Source organism: Barbatula barbatula, assembly GCF_947034865.1.
Source record: "Barbatula barbatula genome assembly, chromosome: 3".
Classification (NCBI taxonomy): domain Eukaryota; kingdom Metazoa; phylum Chordata; class Actinopteri; order Cypriniformes; family Nemacheilidae; genus Barbatula; species Barbatula barbatula.
Genome location: NC_136764.1, coordinates 10331303 through 10359271, shown reverse-complemented (window position 1 = coordinate 10359271; position 27969 = coordinate 10331303). Strand labels below are relative to the sequence as shown.

Sequence of the window (27969 nt, the reverse complement as noted above, 5' to 3'; positions counted from 1 at the left end):
CTGGTGCAATTTTAAGATTTAACAAAACAAATCAAGTTAGTCATAACATTTGCATATTATTTCATCAAATTAAACTCTTAAACCTGGCCACAGCCACAATGTAAATAAAGATTATTATTAAAAAACTGGAATGAATATAAGAGCTTAGAAGGCCACTAGTGTGAAATCATTTCATCTGAAACCAAGAAGAAACAAAACATTATTTGTTGGGTCTCAAAAAGGAAAATCAGTCCTAGTAAAAGGAACGAAAGCAAGGTTTATACCACTAAGAGTGAAACTATTATGGATGGCCTAGAAAGCAAAGTAATGGCAGTTTGGACTAATGCTAAAGAGAGTGACAAGATGTGAGCGGTTGAGAGGGACTGCTGCTTTAAAAGACCAAGGCACAAACAATAAACAGCAGTGTAGCAGTGTGTCTCAGTGGTCTGAGATCAGAGACATCGGCCATTAGTCATGAAGAAAATCAGACAGCAGTTATCAGTTTCTGGGAAATTGTGTTTAGCCTGAGGTACAGGTTTCTTAGACTGAGAGAAAATGTATACCAGGGTTTAGACTATAGCCAGAACCGACTATAAAATAAATGCTAGATAAAGGTAAATAGGACTAAGAATAATTGTAAATTTTCATATTATGGCTTTCGTTCTCTCTTTTGTTCTCTGAATTCAATTCAATTCTTTAAAAAGACATAACTTCTTGTATCTTTTGTTTTCAAAAATGAATGTTTTTTGTTGAGCATCAACTCCCACGAGTCAGGAATGACTTCTTCAGGTGAGTGAGATGAGAAACTGACAGGGATGTAACATTGAATGGATCTACACAACCAGTTTTACAATTTCGTAACACTACTTGACATAGACTCTGATTCCTCAGTTGATCTATACTCAATACAGCACAACGTATGTTTTCTGATCAGAGGACTGGATGAATTTAGGCATTGTTTATTTGTGGGAAGATATCATTAAAAGAAGAGTTAAAGCAATGGGTAACAGAACTCCTAATTCATGGGAAGAGCTGACGTTACACACTAGATTACACATACAGGATGAAACACTCACATTTGAACAGTAAATATATACAGATCTGCTCTAACAGATCTGTTGAACATGAAACCTCATGGAAGACCTAAATAATAGTTTTGAAGCAAAATATTTGAAAATGTGACTGGTTGAAAGTTAAGATTACTTTAAAACATTCCTTCTTAATATTTTTATCTTGTTCTCCAGTACAAATGATTAAATCAAGATACATTTACTTGAATCTAATTATAAGAGGAAACAGTATATTAAAACCTATATAAAAAGTGATTTTTTTTGCTTAAAACAAGAAAAAATAAATACTAATGGTGTATAAAAATATGCCTGAAGTAAGTTTATTTTATTTATTATCTGCTTAATTCAAGTTAATTTTTTGACAGATATTCTTAAATTTTTTCACCCATAAATTATCATGCTCTATTCTTGTTTTTAATTCAAGTTGACTTTTTTACACCAATGGCAGATATTTTGATGTTTGAAGCATAAATTCCCTTTTTTGTGCAGAAAAAGAATACATTTTTAAAATTTGGTTATGTTTTTAGAAAAAAAATCATCTTGCTGAATGTATTTTATTTGTCAAGTAAATGTATCTTGATATAATAACTTTTAGATATAAATATATAATTTATTTGCAGTGTAAGCAACTACACGTTTTATGTATTAAATGTAGGGTGACTTTTGAGAAGCTGTGGTTACCACGGGAACATAGGTCCCATGATGCTGGGGCAATACTCTTTAAGCAGGCAGTTTTGTGTGCCACTCACAGAAATGATGTGCTTATTTTAAGGCCAAACATTACTTTCTGAGGGCGAGCGGAATCCTGGCTTAGGTTTTTGGTCCTTAAACTGCTAGTGGTGAACTTCTTAATTCGGCAAAAATGTGCTCGAGAGATTTCCCATTGAGTGCAGCTCAGATCGACCGGGGCGTGAGCTACGTCCCTGTAAAACGGTTTCTGGCATCTCAAACCTAGAAACAAGCAAAAACAAGCGCAGAGGTGCAAAAAAATAAGCTTGTAAGGTTTCTCCTCGAATTTAAGATTTAGAAATGAAAGCAAGTGCAAACCAGAGTAGACGTCAATACATTTAGTTGCTCTGTGGATGTCATGCATTCCATGCATATGAAAACATGTGTAAATAGAAAAATAAATGTTTACAAAAATGGCATAGCATCTGTTGTTTTTTCTCCTCTCTAAAGTTTCCAGTCAAATATAATCACACGTCTCGGTCTGCCGAGGGCAGCATCTACTAGAGATAAAACGCATGCATTCCATGCAGTGCTCTTTGCTTTGCAGGGGTAAAGCGGGAAGTGGATACATATTTAGATACAATGAGTAGTACGTCCGCGCGTTTGTAAATAACGTCTCGGGGTTCGCTGTACAAAGTCTTTATAAAGAGCGTGTGTTGACGTGTTTGTGCGTGTATGTGTCTTTAAGGTGGGGTTCCCCATGCACCATCGGAGTGGAACCCCTCTCCGGTGGACGAGAGCGGAACAGTTCCGCTAGGGGTAAAAGGGTCAGTGTCCGTATCCGTTTCTCCCTCGGCCAAATATTGGCGGTCGACACCCCAGCTCGACCCCACAGGTAACCCAGAAGGTCTGCCCGTGACCTCCTCTTTCTCCGCAGAGATGCTGAACCCACTGGGCGAACGTTCCAACTCCTCGTGAGTGACCGAGAGTAGGGACAGCGGAGTGCCCACCCTCTGGCCTCCTGATTGGCTGACGTTGGAGGACAGAGAGTGGCTTGGCAGTGGGCTAATTGGCAGGACGGTGGGTCTCTGGGGGTGTGTGTTGGAGTGCGAGTGTGTGTAATATGGTGTGTTGTGTATTGGTGGGCCGTAGCTGCAGTACACATGGTCTCCTGCAACACTGACAGTCAGAGTGGGGTCGCAGCGTTCCATGGTCACGTGGGCGGGGCCTGTGAGGTCATGTTGCATATGCATATCCACCAGGAAATCTAGTTTCTTCTCCATGTCATCCACCTGTGATCGTAGTAACAAGAAGGTTTTGTCACAGCAAATCAATGTTATTAATAATAATGCCTTATCCACAAGTGGTTAAAAACACTCCCATACCTGTCTCTCGACCCGCACAAATCTACCCATCATGCTTTGGTCTTCAGCTTCCGGCAGGCCTGCTTTGGCAAGATATGATTCATGTCTGAGGTCGAAAGACAGAGTGGAAAGTATACGGAAAATTAATTTTGATAGATATTTACAGTTTAATGCAGGCAATGAAAATTTAGACAATCAAAATATTGCAACTCTTTGTTAGCAGATCTGTTCTATTTGGTACCACTAATGACAGATCATTTACACTTCATCTTTAAATAAAACTCCATGGATTATATTTTGAATACTGATTTATGCTGTATGTGGTTACACAGTGTGTTTATAAACGCTTGCATTTTCTGGAAGATGTCAAAGGCTTTTCCCTGTCTGAGGTTTTTCTTTAAATAAACTAGAGCTTTAAATAATATTCTACACAATATGACTACAAACATCTGACTAGATAATGTGATATTCCAATGTTGGCAGGTGTGATGTTACCTGGGTGACTGTTGGTTGGAGTATGGAAATGGGCCTTTTTGGGGTTTCTTGTGTTTTGGAGTAAGAGGTGGTCCAGGTGTCAGAATCAGATCTAATCTGAAAAGTAAATAAAAAAAGGTTTTCAAGTAGTACAGAAAACTATTTAACTTGACTATTCCACATAAAACATTACATAAAAAGAACCCACAAAGGTCAACTATTTATAACTTAGATTTTTTTATGTAAGTTTCTATTATGTGACCTTGCCTGTGAAAACACAACTGAACCCAACTGAAATCATTTTTTGTGATTTACTGTTTTCTACATAAAATAATCATACATAATTGAAAGTAAGGCCATGTCAAAGATTGAAATCATAATGAAATTAATGGTTAAAATTAAGCTTTACTGCTCCTAATTTCCTTATTTCAGGTTCACATATACGGTATTCAAAATAATATGTGAACATTTATGACTATAATATTTATTTGACAACCATGCAAGTGCATGTGTGATACCGTGTCTGTAGATATTTGATTCTGGTGAGCATGTCCAGATGTCCTGCAGAATACTGCTCAATCACATCCTTCACATCATATGGCCTCAGAGTCTCCTTAAAACGTTTCTTATTCAACAGGAACATTTTAATCCTTAAACACACATTACAAACACAAATGATTCTCCAGTATCAGTTAAAACTGATCCACAAAAATAGAAATTCTTGCATTTATTCACCTTCATCTTCGTCCAAACCCATGTGTCTTTCTTTACTCTGTAGAGATGTTCAAAAGAATGTTAATGACTGACAGTCTCTGTCACCATTCACTTTCATTATATGGGAAAAAATGAAAGTGAATGGTGACCTTGGCTTTCAGTCCATTAGATTTTCTTTTTGTGTTTAATGTAAGAAAGGCAGTCATACAGGGTTTGGAACAACATGAAGTAAATAATAACAGAATTTGTATTTCTGGGTGAACTATCCCTTTAAGTATTTATGTGACTGCATGGTTAGTGGAAAAGGATTTAGCTGTTGTTTACCGCACTGCTCTTATTACTAATTTGAGAGTTGGAATCATGTCTTCCATCAGTATGTCCGGCGGGAAACCTTTCTCCTCAGGGGTGCGGTCAGGCAGACCACCTGCATCTACAAAGACCAGCATAAGATTATTTGCATTTCATAAGTTAAGTGAAAATGTATGTGTAAGGGAATGAGTGTGTTTTTGTTTATATTTGATAGAATGGTCATTACCCTCAGAGCTTTGTCTCAGGGTGTAGGCCTTCATTCTAAAAGCAGTTCTGAATCTCTCTCTGTTACTAAACCCTGCCGGTTTTCCCTCTTTTGATGGACTTTCCTCAGCCGCTTCCGCTGGCATGTTCTCGGGATTCGCGGCGGGCATCATTACGCGGGCCCTCACCGTCGACGACCTTGGAGTCGATAAGCGCACGCGATCCAACAAACTCAATTTCTGGCTATTAGAGAGAGAGAGAGAGAGAGAATAACAAATTAAGTTGAGCAAATTTTGCTTGTATGTCCTCATCATTCTCTAATGCGTAATATCTCAAAGATCTGTGAGAGAAACAAACACGCACCCACATACAAACTCTTCCTGCAGGAGTAACCAAACACTTCCCAAGAAACAACGTAGGGCATTCTACTGTGAAGGGTCCCGAAGGACGGACACACTAATACCCCCACAAACACACACACACACAGGGAGAGAGACAACGCACTGCGGCACACACAGTCTCTCTTGAGAACAGTGAAAAGAAGAAGATTGAAGTGGTGAGAGAGGCTCAAACATCTTTAAGAGATTAAAATGCTCAACAATTACAGACGATTACCAAACAGTTACTGACAAGACACTTTCCCACACACACTATCCGTCGATTCAAACTGTGTCAGAGAGGGTTTCCACGATTGAAAGGTAACTTTGTGTGCGTTTATGTGTGTGCGTTGTAGAGAAGAGTGCGTCGGACATACTGGAAGGGAGAGAAAACGTGAGAACAGACAGGAAGAGAATCGAAAGAGAGATGAAAAGACAAAGGGAGCACAATAACGTTAGCTATAACAAAGGCACTTTCATTTCAATGTACGAGTGGGCTATGTGTGTACGTATGGTGCAGTTTCTTCAGATCATTATTCTGTAGCTTTTTGATTTACGTCAATCTTGAAGGAGATATTTTAAAGAATGTCAATTTAAAGAAAAGTCATTGAGTATCGTCGTTGTTTGGTTCCCAACATTCTTCAAAATATCGTCTTTTGTGCTTTGGAGAATGTAAGTCATACAGGTCTGAAATGTCAAGAGCTAGAGTAAACAATGACAGAATCTCTGTAATATCTGTGTGTAATGGTTTGGCTATATAGTTCTTGGTCATGACAGAACCTCATGTTTAATGTGGAGAGAGGCATTTATGGTCCTTATGGCTTGCCATACAATCTCTCCGGTCTCGTCTCTGTTCCCGCCCTCTCGTCTCCTCATTAGTTATTTCATGTCCGTCTTGATTTGTTCCGTTATTTAATGGCCCTGTATCTTCTGTCTTGTGCCGGATCATTGTGTGTTACCCTTGCCACCCGCCTTGTCTTGTCACGTAAGTCCAGTCCAGTCCGTTTAGTTGTAGTCATGTCTAGTGTTTCATTTAGTCCTGTTTAGTCTAGTGTAGTAAGTCTCCGTTCCTGTTACCCTTCATGTTCATACCCTTGTCCTGTTATTTTACCCCCTCGTGGCTTTTTGTTTTATGTTTTGTATTTATTATTAAAATCCTTTGTTAAAACCCCTTACCCACTGTCTGCACTTGGGTAATCTGTTCTTGTTCCCTAACCGTTCACGACATTTTGCCATGTTGGACTTGTTTTAGTAGGTTTCTGAAAGTGATCATAAGTCAACATTTTCACCCAAATATGTGCGTAAGCTAATGTCTGTATGTGTGTCTGTGTGTTTTTGCAATGGGGTATTGGCGATATAAATGTGTAGTCTGAGCTCTGATCTGGACTAAACATGGATTGCAGGTCTCGGGACGGGTTGTACAAACAAGCCCGGCTCTAATTTCAGATACTCCTCTATTCCTCATGTCGATCTCAAAATCTGTCTTCCTTTAATAATTGTGCTGTCAGGCCAGTGTCCAGGTGAAGGACAACTGCTGCCCGTGATTATAACAGTATATAGACAGCATAACACAGTCCATCACTGTCATTCTTAGGCAGCAATTTACAATTCCCATCATTTTCCACACAGTGACACTGACGTCACACGCCCAGCCATCCATTACATTCTCATGCACACATTTTCTTGCTCTGCTCTGACAGCATCATCTATCAGTGGTCCATAATTCACTTTTTTCTAATGGTCTCTCTTATATCACATATAGAACCACAGAGTCCGCATGTCCCTGGACTGAGAAACGACTTCTCAGCTCTCTCTCTCTCTCTCTCTCTCTCTCTCTCTCTCTCTCTCTCTCTCTCTCTCTCTCTATCACACACACGTCGTGCACGCATGCTCTGCTGGTCATCTTGTCTTTGGTACTGAATTAATGGTGGTGGTTATTAGGAGTTATTTAGGGAAACACATTTCACACATTCATTAATCTCACAGTTCTCAGAGATGCAGTAAATCTTTAGAATTATCAAGAGATTGTGTGTGTGTGTGTGTGTGTGTGTGTGTGTGTGTGTGTGTAGGGGTGTTATTGTATTATCACTCCTGTATGACATATCGCTTATTATTCCCTGAACTCTTTGTAAGTCTATTTGGATAAAAGCGTCTGCTAAATGACTAAATGTAAATGTATGTGAGAGAGAGAGAGAGAGAGAGAGAGAGAGAGAGAGAGACGTACCTAGCCATCACCTCAAGAGGATCCTTCCTGTAGAAAAACACACATTTAATATTCTAACCAAATCACATTTATTACAATAAAAACACACATGACCTCTGAAAAGCAACATTCACCAATACCAAACGGATCATATAAATATAACCGCGATAATATTTATTTAAAATATTTTATTATATCCTATGTACTAAAAAAAGATAAAGTATAATAGAATGGATGTGCAACAGTTTTTTAACGTATTATTTTACGGATTGATAACATGAAATCACAGTACAGTACTAATGCAAATGCTGAGTCTATAATATTAGACATTACTACATTGCACATTACAATGGACTAAAATGAAGGTCACTTCTACATGTGCTTTTCATAAATCGCCAAATATCATATATATATATATATATATATACATATATATATACTGGTAAGTTTAAACTCATTCCCTGTCCGTGCTTTGATCTTAAACAATGACGAACAGGGAATTGTCCACACACACATTCGAGTACCTCACTGTAACCTTTAGATGACCTCTAGATGACGTTGTCTCTGCATGCAAACACAAACATATGGATAAAATAAAGGAAATGAATGAGAATGAAACTGGTGAAGTGCATCATCAAAATAATCAGGGTATGGCACCAAACCATAAGGATGAGCAACTTAAATGTAACTAAACTGAAATGATGCATAAAATCTAAGATTTTCATATTAGATATGAGTTGTGCTGCGGTGTATGTGTGCGATACCTGAAGCATGGCAGGGAAATCACCGTCTCATAGAACCTCCATGTGGCGATGAGATCTTCTCTGACTGGGTTGGTGGAATAATATCTCCATGCAGCCTGAAATGAGGCAGAATGATGGTGAAATGCAACATTAAACTCCCACAGCTGCACAAAGTAATACGAGAATGCAAAGGGGACAGGGACTCCTAAAGGTATATGGAACCACGCTTGTCTAAAAGCCTCAAATGTAGTTACATGTTTGCATTGTATAACAACCATTATATTCAAAAGTGTTAGTTATAAAACATTATAAGCTCGTCGATATGTTAAATTAAAAATTATATACTGAATTTTCTTTTCTGGTTACCTGTATCAGTGAAGCTGCAGGGTGTCTACGTTTTTCAAAATGTTTCTGTCTGTGCTGTTCCTGAACTTTCAAAGCCAGCCCAGAACCAAGAATACCCTAGACATGACCACACACATCATGACCAGATGCAAAAATGCTGATAGAATGTTAGTGCTTGCAAAAGGAACAATGTAAACTTAGGAAAACAGTGGTACTCACGGCTGGAAGGGCAAAAAACGACACACCAATAAGGGCAAAGGTCCCGGCTAGAAGACGTCCTGCCCACGTTTTTGGGGTCTTGTCACCGTAGCCAATAGTTGTCAGGGTGATCTGACACAGGAGTGAAATCACATCAGTGCAATCAGGGCATGAAGCTATTAATGAGGCTAATAACAAGTCACTTTAGATGTAAAACAATTACAAACTCATATAAAAAATGAGCTGCTTTCGATGTCATAAATGTTGTTGCGTTAGTGGATGTGGCTTTAATTAAATTAGATAAAAAATCCCTCTAATCTGGAAAACAATGAGTTTTTTAAAGGCGTTGGCATACATGTCTCTTCTCTCGGGGTTTGACTCCGTTTGCTTCAATATAAATGAAAATTATAAAGATTATAAATAAAAACACAGATTTTGTAAGAGGGAGTTAGTTAGATACAAGATTTTTATGAAAATAGATATATTGTATTTTATTGACTTCCTTTTAAACATACATTTTCATAATATCCACAAAATATAGAACAACATTACTATTTAATCCACAAATTTCCTACATAATAAACATGAATAATCAAGTTTTTCTATCTTTAACATTAGCATAAAGGTGGTTAATGTAATAAAGGTATAGTTCACCCAAAGTTCACCCCAAAAGATAATTTACTCATCTATCCTTTCAAAACCCATATGACTTTCTTAGTTCCAATGAAACGCAAATGACACAATGTCAAATCTGGTCGACGGCTACCAATCAAATATTCAGTAAAAATGTTATTGATTTCATTGATTTGTTTTGATCTATTTTGCACACAGTGTGTCATTTTTATAAGCCTTTTCTGGTTCTATCATTGTGTCTTTTTGAAGCTTGCACTAGTTTGATTTTGTAAAAAACAACACCACAAAAACAGTTTGGAAAGTTTGAGTATGAAAATTTGGGTCAACTGTAAAGACTGTGAAGAATGTCAAGACGCTGCTCATACAGTTCAAACCAAGTGAATCACGCTCTGTTTTACATTTAAACAAATCCACAACTATTTCACGTGAATTCTGTGTATGTGAACTCTTACCAGTCCCCACCAGAGGGCGTCTGCATAGGTATCAAAGTCCTGTGGGGGTGGTGTTGGGGAAGGGTAGGTATTGTCTGTTAGGTTTGTGGCAATGTCATCCTTCTCAACCAGGTACACCAGGAAGGAAGCCAAGATCAATGACAGGAATCCAATGTACCACGCTGTTATCAGCTCCTGCAAAGAAAGACAGCTTAATGAAAAAACAGCAGAAACCAGTTTTAGCTGGTCCCATACTTGTGTTCTTTAGCAGTTATTGTTTATGAGACCTGTAACATCATCTGACACTGATATGGGATTGCTTGTGGTTACGCATGTGCCTTGGGTTTGTATATTGCAGTTCACAGCTGTTTCCAAAGAGGGGTGTTTGCATTTGTGTGTGTCTTGAATTGTGTATATTGCCCACCCCAGCAGTTTATGAGGGATGGGTGTTTGTATGTATGGGAGGTGCACTTGACATAATTGACTCAAGTAGGACATGCTCGTAGATCAAAATACGTTTTGTTCTGATTTTAGAACGCCTATGTCTTACATTGTGAGTTGTGTACCTTGCTGTGTGTGTATATTGCAGATCCCAGCAGTTTCCAGGTTCCTCCGCGGCGGTCCATCCGCAGCATCCGAAGAATCTGCAGGAAACGCAGACTGCGCAGCGACGTGGCCAACACATTTCCCTGGTTACGTACGGCAACCACAGGTACCGAAGCGATCAACACAAAGATATCTGAGAACACAGAGAAATTACACATTGGGCATTGGTTTCTTATTTTATATAGACACTTAACCTACACTTGTAATCCACTATTGTATAAATGTTATTGCATTATATAACAAAACATATTATTTTAAAGTAATGCACCAACACACTAGTCAAGCAAAGCATCTCATGTTTTTGTTAGGTTTAAAATATGGGTAGTCACCAAATAAATATTTGTAAATGTGACCTATGGTGTAACAGTAGACATTTGGAAGACAACCTGTTATAATATGTTTTTATATTATTTATATTAATATTTACAATATACAATAGCAATAGTTTTTTTGCCATGCTACACAAAATTACACATTTTCTAGGATGATTTTTGTCCTGTAAAAATCATCCTAGAAAAAGACAAATATGATATATACTTTTTATACTATACTTGTCATATAATTAATTACTTTTTGATAAGAAAATCTATTTTCTAGTAAATACAATGAATTTCAGACACTTTTAATCTGTGATGCAAGTGTCCAAATAGTTGGGTCATTGTGATTATTTTTTGTAGAAGTGTGCTTTAGTGTTTCATGTGGTTTTACCCACCCAGGACACACAGGGGTTTGCGTGCAAATTTAAGTCGTCCCCTCCAGCCCTTATATCGACAGCAGCAGCCAGCGGCCCATATCCTTAATGCAAACTCGCCCCCAAAAATAAAGATAGTAAATGTTTCCTACAAGTGAGAGAAATAGAAACAAAATTAGAAACAAAAAAAACATTCAATCTCACACACGTATAAAACATTGATCAGCTGTGGACAGGAACCTTACCAGAATGACCAGCCAGTGAGCAGAATCTTTCTCGTGTTCTTTGAATGTTGTTAAAATCGACAAAATCAGACATCCTAAAACGATCAGAAACCTGTTGAGAAACAAGAAAATAAGACATTAAAGATTATTATTCCACCTCCAAACAGATTTGCTCAAGCAATGACAGGTTCTATTTAGTTGGACAGTCAAGCTCCAAACTCACACCATTGGTTGTGACCGTGTTGTGGTGTTAGGCTGGTTGGTGGGCTGCAATAAACAGAGCAATGTTTTGATAGCACTACAGAGTTTACACTTCTCAGTTTACACCTAAGACTGGCTTACTTCTCCAGCCCAGGCTTATCCTGCATCTGGGAGCACAGCAGACTTACATTGTGCTTTCACGCTCAGAGTGTTTCTGCAGCATATGGAACAACTCTTTATCAGTGCTTTCCGTACCGGGGGTTTCCCACACTTCTGCCACGAGTCACGACCCTCTCTGAGAGCATTATGATTATCATTATGTTTTACTCCTTTTTGACTATTGTCAAAGTGTGTTTTTGAGACTTACCAACATGAATAATGAATACTGACATTAAATCTGTACAAAAATGACTTTTTCTAAATTTGATTATTTTATTTATAGAAAGGCCACAGATATAAGTTAACTGTGTTGCATGGTTTTAATGTTAATTTACTATAAACCCTTTTGCAGGACGTGAACAATGCTGGCACAGAAGCACTATCTGTTTAAGTTTTCAAACTTGCAAACATTAAAACAAAATATAACCAACAGAACCAAATCAAGACGTTAGACAAACTTCTTTAAGACGTCATTATTAAAACAAACCTCTTCTAAATAAGAAGGAATTTATTTTTGAAGTCTTCTGTTGCTATGGATACCCCACCTGAATCATGACAAAATGCTCTGAAAGGCCTGCTGCAATATAAACAACATTTTACCAGCAGAGGGGGCAGGAGAACGAATGCACACAAACACAAACTGTACACTCACTCACTCACTCACTCACTCACTCACTCACTCACTCACTCACTCACTCACTCACTCACTCACTCACTCACTCACTCACACACAGGGACGTGCACAGGAATTTTGAGGGGCAGTTGCTCTGACCTGAAAAAAGGGTAACCCCCCCAAAAAAAACTCACAGGCTATATGAAGGACTGAGAATAACAGGATCTTTATTCATATATATATATATATATATATATATATATATATATATATATATAAAGAAGTAAAACACTGAAATACAGCACTCAATCACCTTAACTAGTACTAATAATAACACAGAAAAACATAACTCCCTGAAATATCTCTCCCTCTCCTGAATCCGCCTCTTTTCAGTGGGCATCTTGGCCTCAAACAATACCCACAATAGTGAAAGAATTTAGGCATTTAACCATTTAGAATAAAATAATTAATGTGATGCATAGCTTCCATCATTAATTCTTCTTGCTAAAACGAAATGTGAGAAACTAACTATCAGCAGAGACGTAGCTTAGTTTGCCTAATGCCTACCTACCAAAAAAATAGTAGCCTAGGCTGCTTGTCTGCAAGCTATCTGTCTTATCATTTAGGCTAAACGTGGCAAACTCAGCCTGGATTTTTGAAGATTTTAATTCATTTCATAAAACTTGATGATGATGATCGTTCGTTTGTTATACATCACAAACTCACCTTTTCTGACAACGTTATGGTGGCTATTTCCATAACACAAAAAAGGAGGACACTTTGCAGCATTTAGTGAGGCAAGAATAATTGCATAGGACTCTGGTGTACTCGCAACTACAATACAATTTTGTGCATCATATCGATGGTCTCATGATACAGTGATTCTGAAACAGTCTACTCGTTTTTTTTTTAAATTGTCTGGCAATGAATATTTGACCTAAGCTTAAGGGAAGATGTACCTGCAGCTCGTCGATTACTTTTGTTTTTCTGTGCTGGCATGTCGCAGGTCCCTTGACTACAAACGTCCACTTCACAGCGACATCCATGAAAAGTGTCTCTACTGTTTTTTTATATAAAGTTGTGCTCTTTTGTCCATTCCGGACTAAATGATGTCTGACCTTTCAGCAAGTTGCCGTTATTAACCAATTATATATCAGATATTTATTTGACACCTCTTTCAGCCAATCATTTGTTTGACCGGAGATCTTACGGCGTCAGACGCTATGCTGCTGCGTACCAATAAATGTTCTAAAGCGGGTTTTGTTTAGGCCGATTCAGGACAACTCCAAAAATGAGTACAAATGAGTGTCTGGTTTGAGGCTGCCCCGGACGCCGGACAGGGGGCTTAAAATCCTGACTGTCCGGACGAAATCCAGAAGTATGGCCACCCTAGACATCGTTGAGTCGTATCACCCCATAACCGCGACAATCTCCTTCTAGGGCCGCTCATGCACGCTCAGCTCAGGTGCCGGTCGCGTGCAGCGCTGTACCCACGTAAACAGAGTTTGCCCTTCCCCTTCTGACTTTTACTTTAGTTGCCCGAATACGGAAGTGAATGAGGCTTTTCGCGTTTTTTTTTCTCTAGACGTATGTGAAATTCTGCATCCATTGTATGATTTATTTATTTTCCACCTCGGAAGGGCAACGTGAGTCGAGAAGGGCATATGGGCAGTTGCCCGGGCAACCTGAGCAACCCCCCTGTGCACGTCCCCGCTCACACACATACAAAACATCAAACCTCCAACAGATGCTGAGGTGTTTAAATGTGCAAGGGACATTTTTTACCACTGGTGATCAAATGCCTGATAGTATACTGCATAAGACCCTCAAATTGTATTTCTCCTGAAAATCATGCAAACAACGCTTACATCGTTCTCCATGTTCTTCTACAGGAATTGTTTGATAGTGCCGTCATTCAAAAATACATTATGGGTATTGAGAAAGCATCGAAAAGGTTACTCACATTTAAATATTTTAAAATTGAAGTCTTTAATAAATGTACTCATAATCATTTTATTTGTGGTCCCTTACATCAATTTTTTTGCAGTATTTTGTTGTCGGGTCCAAGCACACACACACACACACACACACACACACACACGCACGGTGAGTCGCACACTTCTCTTATCATTTTCACTCCATTTATCTGCTGACCTGTTGGCATCGTAACTATGGTTTCACATTAGCAGGTTAAATCTCTGCTGTTTCCATGGTTACTAATATTCATCTTACACACACATGCTGGTACATGCTCAGCATCTGGTCTCCAGTGAAAGCTTTTCGCATCCACCACACTAATAACATCCAATGGTCATACCCTTACACATACACACACTCTCTCTCTCTCCGGGTGTGTAGGATTCTCTTAAAGAGTATCTTCAGATACAATGTCTCTTTCAGCCCAGAATGCTGTACTGCCCTGACCCTCTTGAAAAAAATAAGTTCAGCATAAAAGAGGACAACCATTCTAAGGGAGTGGTCAAAAACCATTTGTGTTGTTCATCAAACAGGGTATTAGGAAAGAGAACTGTAATGCTGATTTATGCTGATCTGTGCCTGTCTAGCTGATGCTACTCACTCACAAAAGTCTCTGGTCTTACTGGTTCATCTAGTTAAAGAGCCTGGGGACCGCATACTGCATACAAAACATACTGTAGCTGTGTTTTTTATAAGAATGCTTATAGTGATTCTTCCCCCAACAATGAAAATTCTGTACTCATTTACTCAGCCTGTTGCACAGCTGGACAGTAACAAAGTAAATTTACCTGAGTAGTGTACTTAAGTACACTTTTTGAGTATCTGTTCCTTACTTGAGTCGTATTTTTTCTGAGTATTGTACTTTACTACATTTGAAAGACAAGTATCATAGTTTTTACCCCAGTACATTTATAAAAAGCTCCAAAAGTAGAAAGCCGTTTCTATGTAACATAGTAGTAGGAATAAAAATGACTGGGGAAGTAAATGGGGGCAAATCTTGAAGTGAACTACTCCTTTAATACCACTGATACTGTGAGCTACTCAGTGTATTCAGTAGGTTGCTTCAGAGGCATAAGGTATACGACAATAAAACAGTGCACCACTGACATAAAGGAAATTTACTTTTAATACTTGAGTACTTTTAAAAGCATGTACCTACTTAAGTAAGAATCTGTCTTTACAACTTTAACATGTAGTGGAGTAATATTTGACCAGTAGTATCTGACCAGTAGATGTACTTCGTCCACCTCTGCTCTCTTGTCACGGAAAAAATAGATCTGTGATTAACAAATGTTCAAGATGTTTACACTTTTTGCCTTTACAGATTAACACAACATTTGCAATTTTTGAAGGCTAAATACAATCGGTAGAAGCAAAACGCTAACACGAGGCTAAAAGCAGACTACACTACACTATGGTCGCCTGATATCAATGTCAACACCACCAAACCTCCGACAACTTTCTCAAACTTTTCTAAAAGTGTGACCTGGTAAGAAATTATTGCATGAATCCCAACAATGATTTTAGAGATTTCTGGCCATGTTGCATTATTTGAGAGCTTCATATGCGCGATGACGTCTAACTTCCCAAGCAGGTTGTAACTGGTGTGTTTTATGTCATAGATTAAAAAGTGAATATTTAGAGGTTAGTTATTTAGGTTTGTTAGCTACAGTCCTTATTTCAGGCGATTTACCCCAAACCCATTCAAAAAACCTTTAGGGGCGATGTATTCCTTTTACACCGGCAGCATATGCCTGGGTACCACAGTACAACAATGAAATTTAGCGTTACGTTATTTTATATGTATCAATGAGCAAAATATCTTCCAGAACTTGAATAAATTGCATGATATGATTTGTTTTATCCACCTGTTTCATGCACTTTTAGATCAATGTAGTACAAGTTATAAATAAAAAGCCATCATGCTTTGAAGGATACGAAGTCACTAAAGGGTTAACTCTCCAGGAGTCAACATAGTTTATCTGTTTTTTCAGAAGGTTAGGATGAGAGTGGGGTTCAGATGATAGACTGACAGCATAATGCGATAGTTTTCCATTCATTCATATGCAATATAAGGATAACATTTAAGATATACTTGTATTATAAATCCTTTAAAATGTGCTGTTGTGGTTTTGGCGAAAAAAAACTCTTTGCAAAAGTGTTTTTGACAGTCATCGCGACTGTTTAAAACACATTAGACACCACTTAAATGCTTTAAAGGGAAAACTGTTACTTTTTCCTGTCAATCCATGTTGATTTTGTCCGTAATTGTCACTATAATTCACGAAATTATCGCTGCACTGCTGTTTACGTGCCGCTTCTGCTCCCAGGCACGTGCTGCCTACGTGTGAAGTATGAATGCGCTCATCTGTAAACATGTGCTGCGAAAAAATACGTGCTGCTTATGTGTGCGGTGTGAAACGGCCGATAGTTTAATATTTTTCTGTTAAACTGGGTGTGCACGAGAGAGGTTTCTGTGCTCGGTCACAGTAATGTTATCAGACTACTGTTTGTGTGTGTATGTGTGTATAACCTCTGGCTTAGCTGTTTGTCTGATCAATGTTGAGGGCATATTGGCTGTAATGGGAGCATCAATTTATGAGTCATAACAGGACATATCAACCTTTACACACAAATGCACACACAGGTACAGTATACTACAGACCAGCAGCATTGTAGTTCTTTCAAAGAGCATGCTGGGTACTTTGTATCAATGAAAATTGTAAAAAGCGCTATATAAATAAAGTTGAGTTGAGTTAAAGGAAGTTGAATGAAAATGTTCTGTAGTACTGCATAGAACGGAGAGGGATTGAAACAAAGAGTGTGTGAGAGAGAGAGAGAGAGAGGTAGCACCATTAGAGATTATTATAAAGGTGGATGTTAAAAGCACAGTATTTCTCTGCTGATTTCAGGGAACAGCAGATTACAGCTCTCACCGGAGACCAAAAGATGAGCACGAAGCTGTTGTGTGTGTGTGTATTGTGTGTTGGCTCAGGGCCGGCCCAGCCTCTGTTGGTGCCCTAGGCAAGATTTTAGATTGCGTTCCTATACAAAATAAATTAATACAAATTTCTGAAAATTTTAAAAAGCTAAATTCATGAAATGAATTCTTGAAGCATGAATTGTGATTAATAGGAATAAAAAAAGCTGTACCTTATCGTTATTACGTGTTTCCCCGAAACCTTCTTACTTAAGTAAGTAAATGTAAGTCATACTTTCGTAAGGTTGGTCTGGAGCGCTCTTGGATATACCTTATCGCCTTTGATGTTTCATACCACTATGCAATAAGCCTTTCTACAATCTTTGTCTGAAAATGTAATAAAACGGTATGTTTTGTCAATAAAACTGTATTTGAATATTAGAGCTAATAAAATGAATATTTAATTATATCATTATTTGCTTGTCACAGTGCCAGTAAACACACGTAGCAGTTCACTTAGTAGAAAGCAGTCGAAAACAGCACACAGTCAGTGTTACCAGTAAAATGGTTCACAATAAGCAAGAACTGAAAACCAGTGATGAGTCCAGCATTGTAAGCAGGCCCGCTAACAACAAGGCCACAAGTACTGACATTGTTGAGGAGCGTCTCTTGAAGTCGTGGAGTGAAGTTTACCTGCACAGATCACACTAGCTAGTTTCCGTTACAGATGCATAATTAATGCATTAAGATGATTCATTATAATCGAGTCATGAATCAAAAAGTCGTTTTTTATTTTTTGCTCTCTCGTCTGGCAGCGCTCCTGTCATTTTGGGAAAATTCCTGAATTAATTTTTTTTTTACATTTACATGCCTAATATGTTTGCACTGTAAAAATGTACTGGGAGATTTCATTTCGAAGAACAGTGACTGGTAAGGTACCGTTTCATCGTTCAATAGAATGTTTGGGCATACCAATATGGTGGCTTCAGTGTAATGACATCATGAGCAATCCAGTCATTTGTATAGATCAGTGGATATGACTCATCAAACACACACACACTTACAGGTACCCATGCCATGAGCTCAGTTTGGTAAAGCACTGCATTTACAGCACAAAGGTCATGCGTCCCTGGGAGACTTTAGAACGGTGAATAACAGTGTCTGCCAAATGCATGACTGTAAAATGTAAACTTAGGAATGCAGCTACTTGCATATGAGAAGACATTTTCACACAGTAAGTCCCCACATGCATACAGACTTTCAGACACACCGTCTCTCTGTGTGAGAATAATTTGTTTGTTCACTTTTAGCTGTGATTCTAATTAAGGACAGTTGCTGAGCAACAGAAGCCCAGGAGTTACTCCCAGTGTCATGCATAGGAAATAAAACACATGCAAACACACTCAAAAACATCATACACACATGCATTCGTGCTCTTAACGCATACTTTTTGCATTAGGTTGCACAGCAACTGCTTGAATTAGAAGTTTGTGTGTAAGTAGCCAGTGCATGTGGCGTGAGCGTTGAAAATATGCTGGAAGTGTGTCTGTTGAGCAGCCCTCCTCTGCAGAACGAGATGTTACCGTGGTTACTTGTCACATGACGGTGTGCTTGAGGAGGTAGTAAAGTGGAGAGAGCAAATAGAAAGAGAAGAAGAGTTGGTCTCATAAGTGCTACTTGGTATAAATTGGGGATAAACACAGTTTAAAGTTTCAGTTTTTAACGAAAATGTTATCAGCATTCTTCTTTTTTGTGTTATGCAGAAAAAAAGGAAGTCATACAGTTTTTAAATTATGTGACCATGAATAAATAAGTGAAATTTCTTTTTTGGGTGAACTATCTGATGAATTCTCTTTTTCTCTGATAAATTCAGTTTTTTGAACGCGTGTGCCCTTTAGTTAAAATGCACTGTAATGAATATCAATCTTAAACGACGTACAGTATGGTTTGGGTGGAGCATCCGTTAACTCCTCCCCTTCAACTGTCAGTCTGCTGCCAGTTCCATTTCAAAATGCAATGGCTGTCTTTATACATCAAATCAAATCGGAGAGAAAGATGACAGCCATGCCCACTATATTCCTCCTTCAAAATTCAGTTTCACTCGGAAATAGGTAAGAATACGGAAGTAAAAACTATTTGTCAAGTCGGTTGGCTTGTGGGCAGGCTCTTTCGCCTTTGCCGTGGTTTTGGCCATTAAACGTAATAGGATCCCTGTGACGTCACAGTGATCCAGAATTAGAAAAAAACTTTCTGAAACAAGTTGGAGTGCTGGGGGAGTGTATCAAGTACAGAAACACTACGTCATACGTCTAACTCGTTTTTTAACAAGTTGACCATGTTAAGCATGAGAAGCCAGCATTTTTAACAATGTACTGTAAAGAAGTCAGAATGCCTGACACAGCATGATAGCTCCGCATTAAACGAAGGAGAAACACTGTCTCATCTTTAAAAACCAAAAACATTGTTTTGTATCAGTGAGAGTACATAGGACAAACACGTTATTTGATTAAAAACTGAGCGCGCTGTTTTCTGAGTGAATGCGCAAACGCCTTACGTCTTTTAATCCGGCACATTGCTCTTATAAGTGAGCGTTCACATGATAAACGCATCATATCTATCAAAACTGAAGACATGCTCTCTATGAGTGAATGCACAAACGTGTCATATCTTTACAACTTGCACGTTGTTTTGACAATAAATGTCCAATTATAAATCCAGCATTTTAATAACATATTAAATTAAATTATTTTAATAACGTTTGTGAAGCATCCAGGCTTAAAGTGACTTCGATGTCGGAAGTAAATGAAGATTTATGTTCAGTCTTGCATCCAACAACAAAACACCTTGTTTGTTTACAAAATATTCTTGTAGCTCACTGTAAGTAGACCAGTGTGAAAACAATGGCGGACAGTGTAGAACTCGATGAGGGCGGAGACATCAGAGTCCATCAGCAGTCATAAGGAGGTCTCAATCCATATGACGTCAGATCTCTATTTTTTACTATTATTTGTGGATAGAATAGAGAAAGAAAATCAGGAAAGTAGTGAAAGAAGAGTGAGTGGCCATAACATGCACGATTGCTATAATATCATAGTACAAATGGTTATATCATAGCCAAAGTGGTGGACTGCTATAATTTGGTTAAGTAATTAGGTTACATTAATTTTGTTAGCACATAGCCAAACACAAACACACAGATTTCCCACTCAGACAGCAAGCCATTTCCTTTCTCACTTAGTAACACAACAACCTGCAGTGATAAAATGATCTGTGAATTACAGAACCACAGAGAGCACATACACCACGTGCGCTCACACAAACATATTTACACCTGCACGTTGAGTATGTGTGTGTGTGTGTGTGTGTGTGTGTGAGAGAGAGAGAGAGAGAGAGAGAGGTGTAGAGCTAATATAGTTTTATATTTCATTTTAAATTAGCTTTTATTTTTTAGATCTTTATTTTTTATGTTCATTTTAGTTAGTTTTAACAATTTTGGTATGTGCTTTTGTCCTTTTATAATTTATTTTTTATTTTTTATATTGCTATATAATATTAATTCATTTCTATTTTAGTTTTTTTGTTTATTATTATAATATTAGTGCTTTAAACTAATTTCAATTTATTTTTGAGGCAACATTTCAATTTCTCCTTTAGTTAAGTTATTTGTTCCATATTTTATTAGATTTCAATGAAAGGAGATGTTTTCAAAGTTTAAACTTAAGTCAACTAAAACAACCTTGGGAAGAGGGAAAGAGGCTCTTGGCCTAGAGCTGTACAAACGGAACATAAATTGATTTTTATCTCTCTCTGAAGAAAAAATCCTGTAACCTTTTATCTGATGAGGAAGGTCACACGCACACACAAATCCACTTGCACATGAGGCCAACAAGAGGTGAGGAATCACCATGTGGCTTAAGAAATGCTGGGTAATGCAGTTTAAGGGTGGAAATACTTTGCACTTTCTGCAAGAGTGTGAGGTGATGCTGTGTGTCCAGTTTTAAACCAATCCAAAACTGCTGTTTGGGCAAAAAAACTGACTAGAGTCAAAATATCACTTGTTGAAAAGGTAACAAAATTACTTGGAGTTGAGCCACAGTATTAGATGCAATACTTACAAGATGCTTTCCTGTGGCTCAGTGGATAGAGCATGGTGCTATAAATGCCAAGGTCATGGGTTTGATCCCAGGGGTTGCACATACTCAGAAAAATGTTTTATAGAAGTCGCTTTGGATAAAAGTATCTGCCAAATGCATAAATGTAAATGTAATTCAAGTCACTAAACAAACAAACTCTCATCACAGAGTACAGTATATTCATACATTTCTTCAAAAGTGCAAACGTTTTGGGTTAAAGGTAAAGTTCACCCAAAAATCTAAATGATGTCATAATTTACTCACCTTCTTTTCATTTCAAATCTGTATGACTTTCTTCCCTCCGCAGAACACAAAAGAAGACATTTTGAAGAATTGGTAGCCTACTGAACAACGGTGGTACCCATTGTCTTGCATTGGTTGTGTCTATACAATAGAAGTGAATGGGTAACGCCATCATCACCACCAGCATCCCTCAGAATATCTTCTTTTGTGTTCTGCAGAAGAAAGAAAGTATTTAAAATATCTTCCACTTTAGCCACTGTAGCAGCTCGCATAACAGCCTGCCTAGATGACATCTCAGCTTGGATGAAAGTGTATCACCTTCAGCTGAACCCGGCCAAGACAGAACTACTTGTGCTTCCGGCACACCCCACGGTGCAACACGATCTCACCAATTTGGCAATTCCACAATCACTCCCTCCGAATCAGCCAGGAACCTCGGAGTCATATTTGATGAACAGCTGTCCTTCAATGATCACATTGCAAAGACAACACGATCCTGCCGATTTGCCTTATTCAACATTAGAAAGGTTAGACCCTACCTCACTGAGCATGCGGCACTCGTCCAGGTCCTTGTAATCTCAAGGTTGGACTACTGCAATGCTCTCCTTGCTGGTCTTCCTGCAAAGGCTATCAAACCACTCCAGATGGTTCAAAACGCAGCAGCATGCCTCGTCTTCCAACAGCCCAAAAGGGCTCATGTGACAACCCTTTTCATCTCTCTACACTGGCTACCGGTTGAAGCCCGGATCAGATCGCTTTCCCGCTCATTCTCCTTCACAACTCCTTCCTGGTGGAAAATTATTGCTAACTCGGTCCGGTCAACCACATCTCTCACAACCTTCAAAAAACTACTTAAGACCCATCTCTTCTGTGAATACTTGACAGACAAATGAAAAAGAAATACATTAACCCTCTCTTCTCTCAACAGGTAGTGGTCTACCTTTTGTTGAAACAAGTAACTTTGTTTTATTTAACATTTAAATGTTTCAAACAAAGATGGCCATGTCAATAATTTATGGATTCCAGCTTTAATATACAGTATTATCCAGTGAATAAATAAATGCCTATGATTGCACAGTAAGACTTAAGCTTTTCTTATTTTAATAATGCTGAAACATGGTTCCTTAATCCTTAGTTTTTTAGATATGGATAATCATAGGATCCGTGGATTAAAGGTGGAAAGGATGATCTGGTTAGGTGCTAATTTTAGCCTGCTAGCACTGAAATCATGATCCCATGTACCCTGCCACCCGTTCAAATCCTCCGAGACACATGAACGCGCAAAAGAACAGAAGCCCTTGGATCAATTCCAATAAAATCAAGTCTCATTCACCAGTGAGAACATGTTACAGAACAAAGTAAATAACGTTACTACAATAGTGAAAACAGCTAACGTAAACAACAGCTTTAAAATGGGATTAGATGCAGCATATTTCCAGTTTGACATAATCAAAACCTATCCAAATCGAATCAGAACATGTACCTACCTGTCCACAAGTTACCATGGCATCATCTTTGAAACTCCTGTAGCTGCTCCCATCGTGGAAAAGCAACACCGATCACAATCATACCTGTCAACACTAATGTTTCACTCCCATCTCCTGTATAACCTCCATAACTCAATCGAGAAAAGACAGAGCGGGAAACCCACAGAGAGCATCAGCGAACTGACCATCGGGTACCAGAATGCTTTCGTGAATGGAATTCTACTTTCACCTCTTTGCTGAATAGATGTTTTTAGTTGTGACAATTTGTAAAATGGTTTTTATTTTTCTTCGTCCTTTGCAAGTGCCACTTGGGGAAAGTTAGGTTCCAGCTGTTTACCTGCCATTCTCCCGCTGTGTCTACACAGCGTATGTGACCGTGCTGATGACGTATGGTGTCTGCGTGAACAGGGTGCGCAGTGGGATGCAAAATACGTTAACTGAAAATGTACACACGACCTATCATTGCTAGATATGTTATTTTGGTCTAACTTTCATAGATGATACTTTACTTTATTTCAGGATGTAAAGAGATTTCCAACCAGCGTGACATTTCTGAACAGGATCACCTATTCTGCATTTAAAGATGAACCCTTTGTTGAACATATTCTGTTTGCTGTTGAAAGCTGTGAATCTAGATTAATCATTGCTAATCCTGGAAAGACTACTAGTGACTTCCTCCCCCACTATCTGTCTTTATATATAAGCTTGCGTGATTATCACCGGCAGGTGAGCAAAAACCCTGTATGTCACCCTAGATGACCGCCCGACCTTCAGTTATCATTGCATTGTGGCAACCACAAGGTCCCGCGGTCTCATCCTGAGATTAACTTCTAAACTCGCTGCCCATGAATCCAATATTTTACATTATTAGACATTCAGCTGACATGTACTTATACAAAGCAACTTACAGTATATTTATTACTTAGGCACGGCCCCCTTGAGCATGCTGGGGTTAAGTGCCTTGAGCAAGGTTGAAATTGTGATGAAGGATCCTAGTAACGCATCCCAGGTTCAGATCATGAATCACTGCTTAAAGGCTTTGATCCTATCCACCTTCAAATTACTCGCTCAGATGTATTCGGCCACCACCCTGTTTGGAAATGCTGCTACTTGAGTCATATTCAGCCAACATGAATTCTCACATTATGCCCTGCTCAGCTCTCTATATTACTTTCTGTCAGTATCAGATTCCACTTAGAGATTCTGGCCAAGAGTGGAGTCAATGGCTTTGGCCCCTGTTACAAAGAGAAAACGGCCAAGCTTCACAGTCCAGCTGTGGTGGCATCTTAGTATTTACTCTGTTTTCATTTACTCACCTCTGTCATTTAAAATCATTTAGACATTTCTCTTTTGTAAAACACAAGAATGTTGACCCTGCTTTTTTGATACAATGAAAGTGCATTGAGGCTGTTACGTGAAATCTCTTTAACATCTCTTTTTATGCCCCCACAAATTTTGGAAAATGTAAATGATGACAGAATTCTTATTTAGTATAATTTGCCGTTTACTTCTGTTTTACACACTTCATATACATGATATGTATTATTTGTGTTGTATGTTTGCATTTCAGCTACATATAATGTTACAGTCACATGTCCTGTTAGACAACAGACATCCGGATATCAAGCTCCACATGACGTCAAACATGTGTGTTCAGGAAATGTGAAATGTTGTTTCCTGAGACAGATCATAGAATTCCCGCATTTAGAGGAATGCTTCCTGATTCCCGGTTCTAAATGGTGGTCTCTGATCGATAACCAAAGACAAACCGAGAATACAGTGTAGAGAATTAGACACATCCTGTCAAATGTTTTTAAGAGCAAGTATCATAGACGTATGAAACTCAAACCTTTTCTTTTTTTTTGACCAAATTAATGTAATTAGTTCAATATATAATATTTTATACAGTGATGGAAAACAATCAAGACACCATCGCTAAATTATTTATTTTATTTATTTTTTATTGTGTCTTTAAAAAAAGGATATGTCTGTGTACTGTGCATATAATTGTGAATTTATAAACACATACATGTATACATATTTGTGAAATATTAACATATATTTATTTATAATGTAAATTATATATAAATGTTTATTATTTTTTATATATTTTTCTTAAATATATACATGTATGTGTATTTGTTTATGTATGCAAAATGAACATGCACAGTACACAGACAATATGTAAACACAAACTTTTCTTCTAGATGCGATTAATCACGATTAATCGTTTGACAGCCCTAGTTTAAACAACACAAAACTAATTTATTTACTTGTACTTTAGGACCAGTTCAAAAATGTTATGTATATATGATGAAGTGAGCCTGATTTTGTAACTTTCAGGTGTCTTTGCATTCAGTCTTGCACATTGAATTTTGTCATTCTGGAGGTTTGTTTCTGATCAAATTCAACAGATACTTGATTGGATTTATCACAAAACATGCAGAAATGCTGATCATAGGCTAAACTGGTGTGGTCTTAATGTTTTCCACGGCTTTATATTTATATTTATATTCCTGTCCTATTTAAATAACATTTTAAACAGAATTATTTCGATTTTTTTGTATACAGCTATACTCTGATGGGGTTGCAGGATTTATTCCAGCTGCACTATTTGTAATTGTTGATATACTGAATGCCTAAAACATGGAGATCACAATAGTACTGCAGATAAGAAAATGTGATATGTTGTTAGATATGAAACCAGACCCCTGTATTCTGTTATACCGAGTACCCAAGTGTCCATCACTACTAAATCCAATTCATCTCACCCTCAAACATCTCAGCCATGATATCATCACCTGCCATACATGTGGGTGTAAAAAAACTTAAAGACTGGGGCGATGCAAGATAAGTCTTTCGTATCAGCCTGTAGTCCACTGGCAGCCCAACGGTATCAGCTGAGGTCATTAGAATAAGTTACTAATAGTTGGCTCACCCATCCTGTGACACCAGCCCGTGACTATTGACACTCTAGAGATGCATGGCCAAAGCATTACATCCTACATATGTATTATATCTTTTTTAAATCATACAAATTGTTCTGTTTATATTATTTAATACTGTTGAATGTTGATGTAAATAAATGTTATATTGATTCATGAAATAATGCTTGATTCAGGTGTTGGTTAACCAAAAGTAACCCTGCAGCACGGGGATAAACAAAGCATCCATTAAACTATAGAGAAGGGAAGCCACACCCAGCGTTTAACAACTTAATTTAATCCTCTCTTCTAGAAACACTGGTATGGTAGGGTGGGGCGAACAACAGAGTTATTAACTCCTCAAGCTCCCCACCAATACATACATCTACACACACAAACCACACTGTAATGGCATAACACTGTTGAGCACAAGATGTTTTTGTAATCAATTATTCACATTAATATGGTTTGGACTGACCTCACACGAGACAGAGGGCCCTGGTTAAAAGCCCTCATAGAGTCAGAGAAACCATGCACACACACATTGGGTAAAAGCTGGGCTGAGTTGCAGATGCGATATACATCCTGTATTAGGCTTTAAAAGCAGCAGACAGGGCCATGAATTATGTGTGATTTGGTGTGTGTGCTACCGAGGTTTACTATGCTTATGACACTAGGAGAAGTTGTCCATTTGCACGCTAATATCGTAAAAAGAGCAATTTCCAGTGAACATTAGTCGGTAGCAGATTGCTGGCCTCCATATGACAAGAGTCACTCATTGGCCTAAATCTATCAATCAAGCTTTTGCTATACTAGCATTGTGTACTGTATTTAGTATTTACCTTACATTGTGGTGTTTTTGTCATGGAAATGGTCTTCTTTGGTGTTAGCTCTATATGGCTTCAATGGTGCTGATGTCGGGACCATGGACAGCTCCGCAGAACAGAGGCACTTTTTCTCAGGTGGATCCTGGTGGTGGATGAGGAGAGCCCCCGCTCATATGATTGTAAAGCACTTTGGGTGTTCAGCAACACACAATAAAGTGCTATATAAATGCCTCATTCATTCATGCCTGGGCTGTTCTTCAGCATCATAAAGAGTGTCAGAGAACACAGCGTACTTATTTCAGAAAACCCAGTGACCAGACGCAGTGTCTCTGGCTGTAGATCCGTGTGATGCTTTCAAACCTCCACAATCTGCTGCTAGACAGCTGTAAGTGCTTTGGTTTCTGGACACTGAGCTCCTGCAGTAACAGCTGGAGGTCGGGCTCTGTCTCAGCACCATGGAGAGCTCCGGCACACATTAGACACTTCAAAGCTCACTGCAAAAGCAGACTAACAACTTCTAATCAGACTCTGAGCAAAGAGGCAGTGACTGCTGTCCTGCTCAAAATAGAAGACTTTTTTGGATTTCCGTTCTGTATCGTATAGCACAGACATTGACACTTGAACCACAGTTGTTTCCGTCCAAACGCGGAAATTAGTTTGGCATGTAATGTGTTTGGATTTCATTTTCTCAGATTTATGGGTTCACTTATTAGTTGTAATTCATAATAGGGAGTTTTCCTTGGCTGTCACCTTGGGGCCTTGTTAAGAACTGTTTTCTACTGTCAACGCTACTTTGGAACTGTACGTTTTGTGAGAGGTGCAATATAAATAAACAGGGTTGACAGGAACAGCTATGATATACCAACACCGAATATTAAAATTCAACAGGGATGTATCCCTGTATGTGTGTGGTCGCTTTAGGTATAAATGCATCGGATCTACTTACACAAACGCGTGGTAGAGCAGCGCCCATCCTCTCGGTCTCTCGAGCACGTCGTAGATTAGGTTCTGGATCCGTCGCTTTCTGATGTTATTCCTCTTCACGGGACGAGTGTAGCCCAGAGGCGTCTTGGCGAGCAGACCTATGTTCTGCGAGCCCCGTTTAAAGTCCGTTTCTTTGCCCGAACCGACGAGCAAGAACGCGCCGTCTCGCTCCTGCCCCGCGCATCTCTCCAGCTCTCCGGCCAACGCGCTCTTCCGCTCGCCCGAGTCCTCGGCACCGCTAGCGGCATTTCTGGACCTGATCCCCAT

The 27969-nt window shown here is 38.6% G+C and overlaps 1 protein-coding gene across 1 annotated transcript; it reads right to left on the bottom strand.

Annotated features, from left to right (window-relative positions):
* Positions 1-2461: 2461 nt before the first annotated feature.
* Positions 2462-27969, bottom strand: kcnq3 (potassium voltage-gated channel, KQT-like subfamily, member 3; the record flags this gene model as incomplete). Its single annotated transcript, XM_079451434.1, has 15 exons — positions 2462-3010; positions 3104-3188; positions 3578-3673; positions 4075-4206; positions 4595-4700; positions 4806-5026; positions 7385-7411; positions 8128-8222; positions 8473-8568; positions 8671-8781; positions 9735-9908; positions 10280-10452; positions 11032-11158; positions 11256-11346; positions 27665-27969. The coding sequence occupies 15 exons, from the start codon at positions 27967-27969 to the stop codon at positions 2462-2464; spliced, it is 2388 nt and encodes a 795-aa protein (XP_079307560.1).